The sequence below is a fragment of the Palaemon carinicauda genome, chromosome 36 (assembly GCF_036898095.1).
Source record: "Palaemon carinicauda isolate YSFRI2023 chromosome 36, ASM3689809v2, whole genome shotgun sequence".
Lineage (NCBI taxonomy): Eukaryota > Metazoa > Arthropoda > Malacostraca > Decapoda > Palaemonidae > Palaemon > Palaemon carinicauda.
This window is the reverse complement of record NC_090760.1, coordinates 24,122,830-24,136,785: the sequence shown is the minus strand read 5'-3', so window position 1 is coordinate 24,136,785 and position 13,956 is coordinate 24,122,830. Positions and strand designations below refer to the sequence as shown.

General features: G+C 37.5%; 1 protein-coding gene across 1 annotated transcript in view; it reads right to left on the bottom strand.

Annotated features, from left to right (window-relative positions):
• Positions 1-13,956, bottom strand: part of LOC137628400 (uncharacterized) — a 345,910-nt gene that overhangs the window by 210,666 nt on the left and 121,288 nt on the right. The window contains exon 3 of the mRNA XM_068359550.1: positions 6,792-6,852. Within this exon, the coding sequence (XP_068215651.1) occupies positions 6,792-6,852 (61 nt within the window). The remainder of the gene's footprint in view (positions 1-6,791; positions 6,853-13,956) is intronic.

Below are 13,956 nucleotides of genomic sequence, written 5' to 3'. Positions count from 1 at the left end.
TTCTGACTCAAATATTCAAAAGAAAAAAAAAATTCATTATGACTACTACTTCAACGTTTAACTATTGAAACTTCTTTCCGGAAGGATGATTTTTTGTCAAGTATATTGGTGATTGGTTTCTCTGAATAAATTGGAAATAGGAAAATATAGACAGACGATGGATAAACTTTCCTTGACAAAAAAAAAATAAAATAAATAAATAAATAAAAAAAAAAACCGTACAACAATAGAGTTCCACATTACTTTAATTGTATAACGAAAACAATTATCTTGACTTACGAATACAACTTTATGAATTATATGACTGTGTAAGTTTTCGTTCCAAGTGAAAGGTATGATTAAGGAATCGAGGGAATCTGTGAAGGAGTAATTCAGCTTTCCATTGCTTAGTTAACGAATAAATATTAACTTTTGGAAGATCTTACACAGTAATTATTTGTTCTTGACAACGTATTATTTTAGAATTCCCGGAATCTTTTTGTTATTTGGCGATTTTTTCTATCAGCAGACCTAGATAATTATATCAAAAAAAAAAAAAAAAAAAAAAAAAAAAAAAAAAAAATAAATAAATAAATAAATCCATCTAAAAGGTAGATAAATCAATAAAGACTGCCTGAAAAGCGCACGATATAAAATATGCTATTTGAGCCACTCCTCGTAAATGGTGAAATTATTTTCCATATGTGATTTTTACCTCATGACACGGTGAATTTAATACTTTCATTTCATCAAATGATATCATTAACCATTGTCATCAATGTCAGATTGCAAAATGAAGTCGCTGATAGACGGGATCCAGAACTACATTAGCACAGATGTACTGGAAAATTAATTGCAAATTACATGTATCATGAACAGAGTAAGCTGTGAATATCAGAGAAGGCCGGGATTCTGCGATTGGCGCACCTCGTATGCATAATATGTTGGGAAATTTATACATGGCACTCCTGTCAAAGTGCCTAACTTTGCTAATGGTCATTTTAATTTTTTCCCTATATGATTAAACTAATGTAATTAATTTTGCAGGAATTGGAAAATTTCGGTATTTAACTTTTGCTGGTTTGTTTGTTAGTGATATAATCGTGCTATGAAAACTGATTTCCTTGGAGCATTTACATAGTTTGGATGGATAAGAAAAGCTTTTCCAAGTGGCATTGTTACGACTTGGACAAGTCGGAATGGAGGAGATATTGCTTTAAAGGGTTAACTCTTCCATATCTTCCATTATTTATTTATTTCCTTATTTCATTTCCTCACTGGGCTATTTTCCCTTTTGGAGCCCTTGGGCTTATAGCATCTTTCTTTTCCAACTAGGGTTGTAGCTTGGCTAGTAATAATAATAATAATAATAATAACAATAATAATAATAATAATAATAATAATAATATAGAATTTGGACTAAGTTGGTCAGGAGGTTGGGCCTATAGGGAAGAGGCTGAATATTGGTGGCTATCAACGCCCTTTAAGAAGAATGGAGAAAATAAATATATATATATATATTTATATATTCAACATGTATGTGCATATGTACATTCGTATCCGCATTAGACCCATTTCTCACGAAACTTTGATGAGGATTCCATTAAACTCCCACAAATGCTGTAATGATGTTTTGCCTCCATCAGAATTTTGCTTTTAAAGTCAAAGAAAAGAGACACCCATCACCAGTTTTATTAATCAAATTGTGGGAGACTACTTATCAGATTTTATCTAACTATTGTTCGATGAAATAGATTTAATAGTTTCCTTCTAGATTAGATATTTATAATATAGTAAGATTTTTTTTATTAAAATATATAGATAGATAGATAGATAGATAGATAGATAAGTAGATAGATAGATAGTGTGGGTTTGTTGTGTATTGGTATATATAGATAGATAAGTATATTAAATACAGAAAAACATACATACATATATCTATCTATCTACTGTATATCTATCTATCTATATATATATATATATATATATATATATATATATATATATATATATATATATATATACATAAATGTATGTATGTATTTATGTACGTATATATACACACGTATATATATATATACATATGTATGTGTATGTGTGTATACTTGTTGCTTTATTACCTCTTATTCACTCATATAATCTTCTGGTAACTTTTAACAAATATATATGTATTATAAATAACAATAGTTATCTCTCAATTTCTCTATTCAAATCCCAGAACAGAAGGAAAAGTCTTCTTCGTTCGTTTCTCCTTAAATTGAAGACTTACAGTGATAAACGATCCGAAATGCTCAAGTAAATAAGATACCAAAACGTTCATTAAGGCTATTAATAATACATACCTATAATTCACCCCCGGACACTTATTCATTAACCTTTTATTTATCCATCCCGCCACTGATTTATTCACATCAGAGAAAAGCGTGTCATTCCACTTAAGGTCAAACATTCATAATTCTCGGAGAGATCTTGTATTAAGGCGAGCAAATAAAATGATATATTCTTTTTTTCCCTCTAAGAATTTTTCATGGGCTGTAGAGTTATTTCTACAAGTTAGGTTACCGCCGATTTAATTTTCTTCTGGAGGAAGTACAAAGCTCACGCATAATTAACACCTTTTATTCTAACTTACGGTCAATCAATCTCAGTTTTCTCCCATAAGTCAAAGTAGAGTGCTGCGTTACAATAGCCCAATTGTGAAGACTTTAATTAAAGAGCAAAAGCAGGAGGGAATGCCGAAATTCATTCATGTCACGTGAGAACAGTGGTTAAGGGGGGGGGGGGCGGGGGGGAGAAGGCTTTAATTGCCAGGACCAGTACGTTATTAAAGCATAATTCTCTCTCTCTCTCTCTCTCTCTCTCTCTCTCTCTCTCTCTCTCTCTCTCTCTCTCTCTCTCTCTCTCTCTCTTGTATACAGTCCACATACAAACACTTTCTTACCTGCTTTCACGCTTTAGTCTCTTATCCTTCCTTCGTTCAGCATGTTTTCCTAACTTGTAATTGTTGAACCTCTGAGTCTTTCGTAAACAGGTAATCATGCTTGGATCACGCAGTCATTCAGAATTAGGGTTTCCTGCTTTTTATCTACTCAAAAGCTAATAATTACAAAAAGTATATGAAATTGTATTAAATGGTCAAAATAAAACTTCTGAATTTAACCTTTATGAATTTTAGTTTGGATATGATCTTACCAAACATATGTATCTATGAATTTTATTTTTGAACTGGTGAAACCAAAAACAAGAGTTTGAGAGTCACTTTAGAAAAGAATCAAGATTAAGTTTAAATAAGTACTTGTATATTTCAAATTGAACTGAAAATGGTTGACCATGTTTTGCAAGATTTCAGTGTAGAGCAAAGTATTTTTCTTTAAATCAGCTTTAATGAACTAAATGTAAACTTTTCTGGTCTATGATTTAGAAGTATAATTATCCAAATAAACTTTACTAATTATCCATTGCTAACTGAAAAATTATTATTATTTTTTTTTTTTTTTTTTTTTTTTTTGGGCTGTGGTTAAATATGTCTGAGATTTTCACAAGTATCCAAGATTGAAACTTATTCATTGATATCAATCAATGCATGAAGCCGTCTAAAGAGTTTAAACTTGAAGTGACCAGAGATGAAGTTCTGTAAATGTTATTCTGGGGCTAGAAACAAGATCTATAATTGTCTATTCTTCATGGAGACTAATTTCCAATCACATGAAAAATATTTGTAAACATTTTAGTAAAGAATCAACAACATTTGAAACATTGCAGTTGATTACACTAGATTAAGGGTATACAACTTTTACTCCACAAGAATACTTAAGATAGTAGTCTTCCCTTGAATGATGTCAATGAGGTTTTAAGTGAAGGTGTTATTATTGATCCCTTTATGGCCCTTTTGAAAGGAATTTATTTCTTTAAATTTAGACCTCAATTTTATTTAGATGTGAATGAATAACATACATATAATTTTCGCATTAGTAGCTGCTTGGCAATATTAGGTTTTATTATTATTATTATTATTATTATTATTATTGTTATTATTATCATTATTATTATTATTACCTAAGATACCCTAATTGGAAAAGAAGGATACAATAAGCCCAAGAGCTCCAACAGAGAAAAATATCCCAGCAAGGAAGGGAAACAAGAAAATAAATAAGCAACAAGAAAAGTAATGAACAATTAAATAGAATATCTTAAGAGCAGTAACTACATTAAAATAGATATTTCATATGAAACTTATAGAAAAATTAAAAAAAGAGACGAAACAGATGAAATAGTATAGTACTTTCCGCGCTAGTTGGTCTACGCTGCCCTTACACAGGGTTGATTGGCCAAAATTCTATATATTTACTCATTCATTAATTTTCTATGTCCAACATGAGCCTTAAATGCTTTAAATAAGTTCTTTTAATTAAAATTTCTGACTAAAGACGGTAACAATTATATATATAATGTGTATTCAATTCCATTTTAAGATTAGACAAAATCCAAGGTTTTGTAAGTTGCTTTAATTAAGCAACAACAGATCGTCTATGGTATAATATGAACAGCATTCAAGTCTTTGATTTACTGTTTGTATGTACGCATATGTATACAGTATGTATGTATGTATGTATGTATGTATGTATGTATGTATGATATATATATATATATATATATATATATATATATATATATACATATTTATGTACATATATATATATATATATATATATATATATATATATATATATATATACATATTTATGTACATATATATATATATATATATATATATATATATATATACATATTTATGTACATATATATATATATATATATATATATATATATATATATATATATATATATATGTCTGTGTATGTGTGTGTGTAATTCTACACTTCCATATCATACAGTTAACAAGTTGTTGGCCACATGACGTTTTATTTAATTCCCAATATCTGGTGACACATAATCACTACATCAACTTGTAACAGTAAATCGGTAACAATCATCTTATATTTGAAATAAAAAGGATCAGGAAAAGAGAAAGATTTATTGGTAGTTATACGTAGATACATAGCTAACTCATCACTATTCAACCCATGACTAGCAATCAAAGTTTGGCTATCCCAGTGGTCGGAAAGGCTAATGTTATCTATTTGTAAGAAAGGATTATGGCTATCCAGTGGTTTGACGAGGTTTTTGTTTGAGTTTTTGAGAGTTTGACCAAGGTTTGTTGAATGCAATTGATACCGCTTCTCTCTGCACTTGTCACCAAACAAAATAATTGCTGTAAAACAGGGCAATACAGTAATAATAATAATAATAATAATAATAATAATAATAATAATAATAATAATAATAATAATAATAATAGAAAATGATGAAAATAGTCCCGTAACCCACTCTAAAAACCATCAGCCTCTACAGACTGCGATTGACAAAATAATAATAATAATAATAATAATAATAATAATAATAATAATAATAATAATAATAGAAAATAATAAAAATAATCCCGTAACCCACTCTAAAAACCATCAGCCTCTACAGACTGCGATTGACAAAATAATAATAATAATAATAATAATAATAATAATAATCCCGTAACCCACTCTAAAAATCATCAGCGTCTACAGACTGCGATTGACAAAATAATAATAATAATAATAATAATAATAATAATAATAATAATAATAATAATAACAATAATAATAATAATAACTAGACTGCAACTGGCTAAAGCCAGTGGCGGAGGATTCCCCAGCAAAATAGGTGTGGAAATGCTTTCGTCAATCAGTAAAAGATATTGTGTAATGGTTTATTGGCCTAATGACCCCTTGACTAAATTTTGAGTTATGTTAACAAACTATTATAAAGCAATTTATCTGTATAATAGCAGGTATATGGAGGTAAAACATAGGCAAATATGACAAATATAGAGAAATTGACCTTTGAACTTGAAGACAATGGGCACTTACAAGGTCATGTGAAGGTCACGGGTTAAATTTGACCCCATATCCTAAAAGAGCATGTGCCAATGGGAGGGGGGGGGGGGGGTCAACAAAGCATCACCTTTAGCCTACGTTAATATTTCTCCATGAAATAGCCAAATGACCTTGAAAATGGGGGTCAAGGTCAAATTTGACAGTTATTTGGAGGTTTTATGCATATGTTTGGGGTAGTTTACTATAGCATGCTATGACCAAAAACCAGTATTTCATGGAGAAATTGCCAAAGTCACGATTTCTGCAATGTCAAAAATAGTTAAAAATCTATATTAAAAAAAAAAAAGTAATTAAGCAGTCGCTACAAAAGTTAAGCTAACCTTAGATAAATATATAGGGCATCATATGCCACTAAGATCAGGGCTCTGGGCCTTCCGGTTTTTGAGATCTCGGAAACAAACCTGTTTTGAGCCGGTTTGGCCATTAGCGACCTTGACCTTGACCTACTTGCATTAAAGTAGGGCAATATCTGGGGATTTACCTCTGTATTATTATCCATAAGGCCCTTAGCCATACGGCTTATACTTTAGGCCTAATGGCAATTTCAAATTTTACAAATTTTGCCTTTAAAAGCCCCTTTGACCTTGAAAAGTAGGTCAAGGTCACTTAAACTGGGTCTATGGCATATTCTTACCATAGGCTACCTATGATAATTATTTCAGATTTCTTGCGAAAAAAAACCCGCGGAAAAAATAATAATAATACTACCAAAAACAATAGTATTCCCTTATGGGGAATCCCAATAATAAAACGAAAGGGAATCTATCATATAACAAATACTGTCGTGGATATTTAAGAAGCCTATAAAGTCTTGCTACTTACGTCCACAATAACCCCGGGAATTTGAAAAGTCTTCTTTGGACTCGGCTTCCTGAAGAGGTACCTGGAACAAAAAGCAGATCACCTTAGTACTTTCAGTTAGGTAGTTTTCTCTCGGGATACGAAAAGTAATTGATTTCTGCCTATCTATGCATGTGGAATCTTCATAGCTTTGTTATAAAGAAAGAATATAAGAAATTATTGTCTAATCTGTTTTTATTTATGAAATACTCCCTATCAATCGATCATTTGCCTTTTATGTTGCACATTCTTGCAAATTCAAAAACCTAAAAATATTTGCATTTCATTGATAACACAGACAGTAGTCCTATTCTTATGCTGATAATTTTCTGGAATATAAATGCATTCACATATATAAAAAAAAGAAGATCTGGCTGATTGAAATAATTACAGAAGCATCACACCTACGCCAGTTGTCATTAAAATATATAGTATGCTTTTTCTAAAGAGACGAGAGAAAAATTGATGAAAAGCTGAGAGATGGACAAGCAGGATTTAGAAAAGGGAGAAGTTGTACTGACAAAATTTATATTTTAAGACATGTGGTACACCAAAGTGTAGAATAAAAATATCCTCTTATGATGGCATTTGTGGACTATAAAAAAGCCTTTGATAGTGTGCACCGGACAATTGTGTGGAGAGTGCTGCGTTATTATGGAGCTCCTCTTAAATATCAAAATTGTATCAAGTATGTTCATGAGCATAGCAAAAGCAAAGTTAATGTTAGTGGAGTCCTATCAAATGAATTTCCAGTGAACAGAGGAGTCCTCCAAGGTAATGTGTTGTCACCTATGTTGTTTATCCTCCTCATGGATTTTGTAATGCATAGAATAGTTGGAGATGACTGGATTAGTAACAGGAAATTATCTGACCTAGAGTATGCTGATGACGCTGTTCCTATTAGCAAAACAACACAGGACTTCCAAAGCTTGCTTACCAGAATGCATGAAATATCACAAGAGTTTTGGCTCAAAATAAATAGAAGAAAGACAAATGATGAGAAGAGAATATACAATGGAAGATAAAATATCAATGGAAGGAGAAAGGATTAATGAGGTGGAATCATTTAAATATTTAGGAACCATGGTCCCTAATACAGGATCTTTAAAATTTGAGTTTAAGGAAAGATTGAAAAAGCAAATCAGACATTGGCTAGGTTAGGTAAAATTTAGAAATCAAATCGCCTGACATTCCTTATGAAATAAGGCTATATATCATTTTAGTGAGATCAGTGTTACTGTATTATATGAACATGAGTCGTGGTATGATAATGAAACATTATCCAACAGATTTTGTAGATATGAGAACAAAGCCCTTGGAAGGACATTGGGAATTAAGTGGCAAAACAGGACTAGAAATGAAACTATAAGACTATTACTGGAGTGCCGAATGTGGATGAGGTCATAGTGAGTGGTAGATGGAGATCAAGCAGTTATAACAGCGAGTAACTGAAATCTTCGGTCCTTTGCCCTTAGATTTTATCAAGTGTTAGCGAGTTCATAAATTGAACTGTGCCTTGACACTTCTTTTTTCTTTATTTTTCTTTTTTTTTTATTGAGAAAAACCTGAAACCAAGCACCGTTCGACAGATGAAGACTACCATCGTGTGTCTGGGATGGCAGGAAAGGGTTCTTCCCCTATCCCCACCTCCTCCCCTCGAACTAGAGTGGAGAAAGGAAGAATTAAAAAGCCAAGATGTCTCACCTTGAGGAGTCACAAGAACTTGCCAAAGTCTCCTGCAACGGAACCAGTCCCAGGAACCTCGAGAGACCATCCAAGACAGACCTCAAATCACCCACCAGCAGCCCAAGAAGAAGTGGACACCGATAATAACCCCACTCAACAGCCACCTTCACAGCAAACTACAGATGACACGAAGTTTAGGCTTACTCCAGGACTCAGCATGACATCCTATGCTGTTGTTGTCGCCAAGGAATCCAGCAACCCTCACCTGAACATGACTATACGTCCAAACCGCAGGGGACAGCTAGTCATTACAGATAAAGATCAGCCCACCAAGACCTTCCTTGAGCAGCAGGATAATGTGCTCAAGCTCGACCTTAACGAAAGGCCCACCACTATCATCATAGTGTATGATCTCAACCTGCCACTTGAGCCTGTGCTCCAACATCCCTCCATCATCACTGTCAAAAGATGTGAAGGGAAGGCCGGAGGGAGATCCCACAAGTTGGAGGCTGTATTCAAAGGACCTCGTCCTCCTCAACTCTCCTTCGGCCTCTGGGGTACATTCCGCACCGAGGAGTACATCAAAGAACCGCTAAGATGCTTCCGATGCCAGAAGTTTGGCCACCACAAGAGCCGCTGCATAGGTCCGGAGATCAGTGGAGTTTGCAGCAGCAGACAGCACCCTACTGCCCACTGCATTGCCAGGCACAAGGAAGGACACAAAACCACCGCCTACTGCCCGAACTGCAGAGGATCTCATCATGCTTGGCATGACAGATGTCCCTACAGACTTCAGCGTATCGCAGACCGCCAAGGAGCAGACCGCCAATGCAACCTCCACCCACGTAAGCCACGTCGAACGCAGCCACCTCCAACCAACCACAACCCTCCACCATCCAACCGCACATCCCAACCAAATCCTAACCCCTCCAGACATGCCATTCCCGAACTTCCCTCTCCTCCAGCTCCCCCTCCAGCACCTAAACCTCAACGTCCTCCCAGACCTCCTCCCAAGGCAAAACGATCCCCGTCCCGTACTCCTCGCACTCCCTCACCTCTAAGATTTACCTCTCCACCCAATCCTCCCACTGCCACCCAGCCAAAAAGACCTACTTCATCCTCCTCCGCACCTGTAACTCACACACCCAACACTTCTCACTCCTTAAAAGAATTCCCCAACCTACCTAGCTCCACTGTCACAAGCCAACCAACCACCTCACGCCCCTCCAAACGCCCTCCAATTATTGACAGCAATGAAATGAGTATGACCTCTCTGCTTGCCCTATGGATGCTCTTCTAGCCGCCATCAGTAACATCCTTCGCAACTTCTTGCGATCACGCAAAATTAAATTCACCCAGTAGTCTCTTGATGACTTCGTTTTTGACAACGCCGCCCTTGAACTTAAAGCTCAATTCACTTCGTAGACCCTCCTGCAAACGACCCTAATACAACCACTCACAATAACCAAAACACCCAAGTGAAAGTGCTCCAATGGAACGTTTGCAGACTTCGGAACAAGTTTGCATTCCTCCAATCTCAAACTTTAGTGCAAGACCCTGACATTATTGTATTGCAAGAAACTCTGCTTAATGAGAACATACCATTTGCGTTCTCAGGATACAAAGTATACACAACGTATCTATCACCAACACCAAGAGGACTAACCACCCTTGTCAAAAGCAGCATCCCCTCCAAAGTAGTACCAAGCATAGACTGTGGGACAGAGGCAGAGACTCATACTCTAACAGTCCACAACATCTACAAGTCCCCAGCAAAAAGCATCAATGCGGAGGCGCTCTTCGCCACAGCCTCCGAGGATGACTCAATAATTGCAAGCGATTTCAACGCCCACCACCAGTTCCTGAACTCAATATCAGAAGCAAATCAAACAGGCAGACACTTGCATGCCCTATTACAAGAATATCCTGATGGAGCACTGCTTAACCACGTCACAGAAGCCACCCATCTAAAAGAAGGTCGCCTAGATCTCACCTTCCTCTCCAGTGCCATACAAAGAGGCGCCAAATGGCAACTACATCCTGTAATAACGAGTGATCATTTTGCCATTGAAGTTAGACTCGAACTGGAGAAATACCCCTCTCCTCCTCCACCCCAAAAAGGTGGAACCCAGAGTTTGCTAACTGGGAAAAATTCGAAACAGCTATGACTGAGTAGGCTTGGGAATACATCAAAAACCCTCACAATGATATCTCCATCCCATCACTCGACTTCAACAAACAACTAGAGGCACCAGCCAGAGTTTCCATGCCTCAAAAAAATAACTCCGAGAAGAAACACGCCGATGCCTGGTACTATAACAGTCGCTTCAAAGAAATGAATGCCAGAATAAACAGGACCAGAAAACTTCTCAGAAGACATAGAACTGACGAGCTACACAATTTACTTGTGGAGATCATCAAACATTCTGTGCAAGTATCACTGGAAGTAAAAACAGACAAATGGTACTCATGGTGCCATGAAGTCAACTTCAGCACATCCCTAACCAAGATATGGGGCTGGTTTAATAAAGTCTCTGGGAAGTATAACACACCCAGACCCATTAGCTGAAGCCAATAGGATTGCCAACAAATTTGCAGACAGAGCACAAAGCATCAACCTACCTCTACAAACTATAAACAGACAGAGAATACTGCTCCCAATCAGGAACAACATCATTGAAGCCGCCTGCAACATGGTAGATGATACTGACCACCCCTACACCATGGAGGAACTTAACACGGCCCTCGCAAAAGGCAGGAAGGACACTGCCCCTGGAGCCGACCTCATCACATGCAGCATGCTGAGGAACATGGGAAACCACGCCAAGCTGGTTTATTTGCATTTGATCAACAGGACGCACACAGAAAGACTACGCCCAACCACATGGATCCAGCAGGACACCAAACCAATTCCAAAACCCAAGGAACCAGACACCTACCGGCCCATAGCTTTGATAAGCTGCACTGAGAAAGTAGCTGAGAGAATGGTACTCAACAGACTGCTGTGGAAAATAGGCCAACTACATCACCGCCTATATGCCTACAGAAGTGGCATAGGCACTCAAGAATGCATCACAGATGTCCTCTCAACAATTAAGGACAAAAAAGCCTTTGTCATATTCCTCGATCTCGAGAAAGCTTTTGAGCTAGCCAGCTCGCCAGCTATACTCTTCACACTTGTTGAAAAAAGGGTTAAAGGACACTTACTAGCCTGAATTCGGAACTACACACTAAACCGAGAAGCCAGAGTCACTTTCCAAGGAAAAACCACCGATTTCATCCCTCTAGAAAACGGAACACCACAAGGAGGCATATTAAGCCGTTATCTTTTCAATCTACTAATGGAGAACTTAGCCACTTTAAACCTCCCAAATGGAGTGGAAATCTTCATATATGCCGACGATATATGCATCGTATGTCCACACAAAGCACACGCAAGAAATGCTACTCAAAAAGTACTTGACCTTATCCAAGCCAAATGCAATGAACTTGGCCTAAAGATCAACACAGACAAAACCAAAGCCATGACTATAAGACACCCGCAAAACCCTCAGAATTTCACACTGAGGGGTGAAGCCATTGAATGGGTGAGTCAATTCATGTACCTTGGGGTAATCATTAGCAAAACCCTATCACCAGCTAATGAAGTAACCTGCCTCAGAGAGAAGACAAAGATTCGTCTATCAGCCATGAGGCGAATGACCTCCATAAAACAAGGAGTATCAAACAACCTCCTAAGACCGTTTTATCTACAAGCAATTCGTTCCCACATTGATTATGCAGCACCCACACTCCCTGCACTGACTGACACTCAAAAAGCCTTATTGGAAGTAGTCCAAAACAACGCCATGAGACTCATCGGTGGCTCTCCAATGTGGACTAGACTCTGCTTACTCAGATCAGAAACCAACCTAATTCCCCTGTCAGCTAGGATTGACATTAGGAATAGCAGCATTATATTCAAGTCAATCATCGCAGACAGAAAAAGCCCACTCAACAACAAATTAAAAAGGCTTCTACCTCTTGCTGAAGAACTGGACCTGCCAAACTCCCATGCAAAGAAACTACTAGATACACTCAGAAGGATGCAGAAGCAAAATGAGGCCCACAAAACCAAGGGACAACAAAGGCATGATGGCTACAGCTCTCCTGCCCCATGGGCTCAGGACCCTATCAAATACAACTTCACCATCCTACCAGCGGCAAGCAAGGCCCTCTGCACACCAGAGCAACTCACTGAAGCTGCAAAGAATGCAACCAGGAACACACCTGCGCCTTACATCTACTATACGGATGGATCAGAAGACCATGCAATCCCTGCAGCGGCTCTCTACATCAGGATACAGAGAAAACTGGAGACTTTCCAACCACGCCTCCACATTGCAAACTGAACTAGTAGCTATTGCAAAAGCTCTAGAACACTCTGCCAATCAACAAGATGGAAACATAACGATCCATACAGATTCCAGAGGAGCCATTCTAGCCCCCAGCAACAAAGAACCCACAGAGAATGTTTACCTCATCACTGCTATTCAATTCCTAGCCTTGTTCCACCAAAGCAACAACAGGCAAGTAACCTTGAATTGGATTCCAAGCCATACCGGAATCTCTGGCAACGACGAGGCCGACCACCTAGCCAAATCGGCCTTGATGTGCCAGACTATTAGCATAACTCTGCAACCTTCACTAAAAAACATCAAGAATCAAATGGCTGCCTACTGTAACATCCAAAAGACAAGTGAAGTAAGGCGAGCTTTCCTGGATGGATCAAGATCTGCAAAGTGGTATATTGAAGCTACAAACATATTACCACACCCAATTGCAAGACAAACACCCCGCCAGGATGCAGTTATCATCTGCAGACTGCGACTGGGATATCTATGCAGCTGGCAAATTATCTTAGACAACGGCGAAAACCCAGCAGCACAGCATAGACCAATAAGACCTTGCAATCAAGACACAGAAGAACCTCTACAGCACTACCTACAGCAATGTCAGGAAACAAGCCTACTTCGGCAGGATCTTAACCCCAATAATCCTGCAACTGCAACAGCAATTGTCAAACACATAATTGACAATCATGATACCCTCTCAGCCTTTCTCCGCAGCTACCCTCCACCGAGATAACGTTGCAACAGTGCCAATCGGCAATCTAAGCAACCTTCTTATCCCCCCTTCACCTTCTATGTTGGTATCAGAACGATTGTTGGCGGCTGGGGGCAACAACTCGTACTCCTTATAAGGAGACAGTTTTGTCCTCTCATCCTGTTTTCAATCTTGAAAATGGGGCGGAGTCGTCGACGGTCTTTTTGACTTCCAACATCTCTCTCTCTCTCTCTCTCTCTCTCTCTCTCTCTCTCTCTCTCTCTCTCTCTCTCTCTCTCTCTCTCTCTCTCCTTTCAGCTCATCTCCCTTGCTGGAGTCAGAACGGGTGCTGGCGGCTGAGGGCAACAACTCGCAC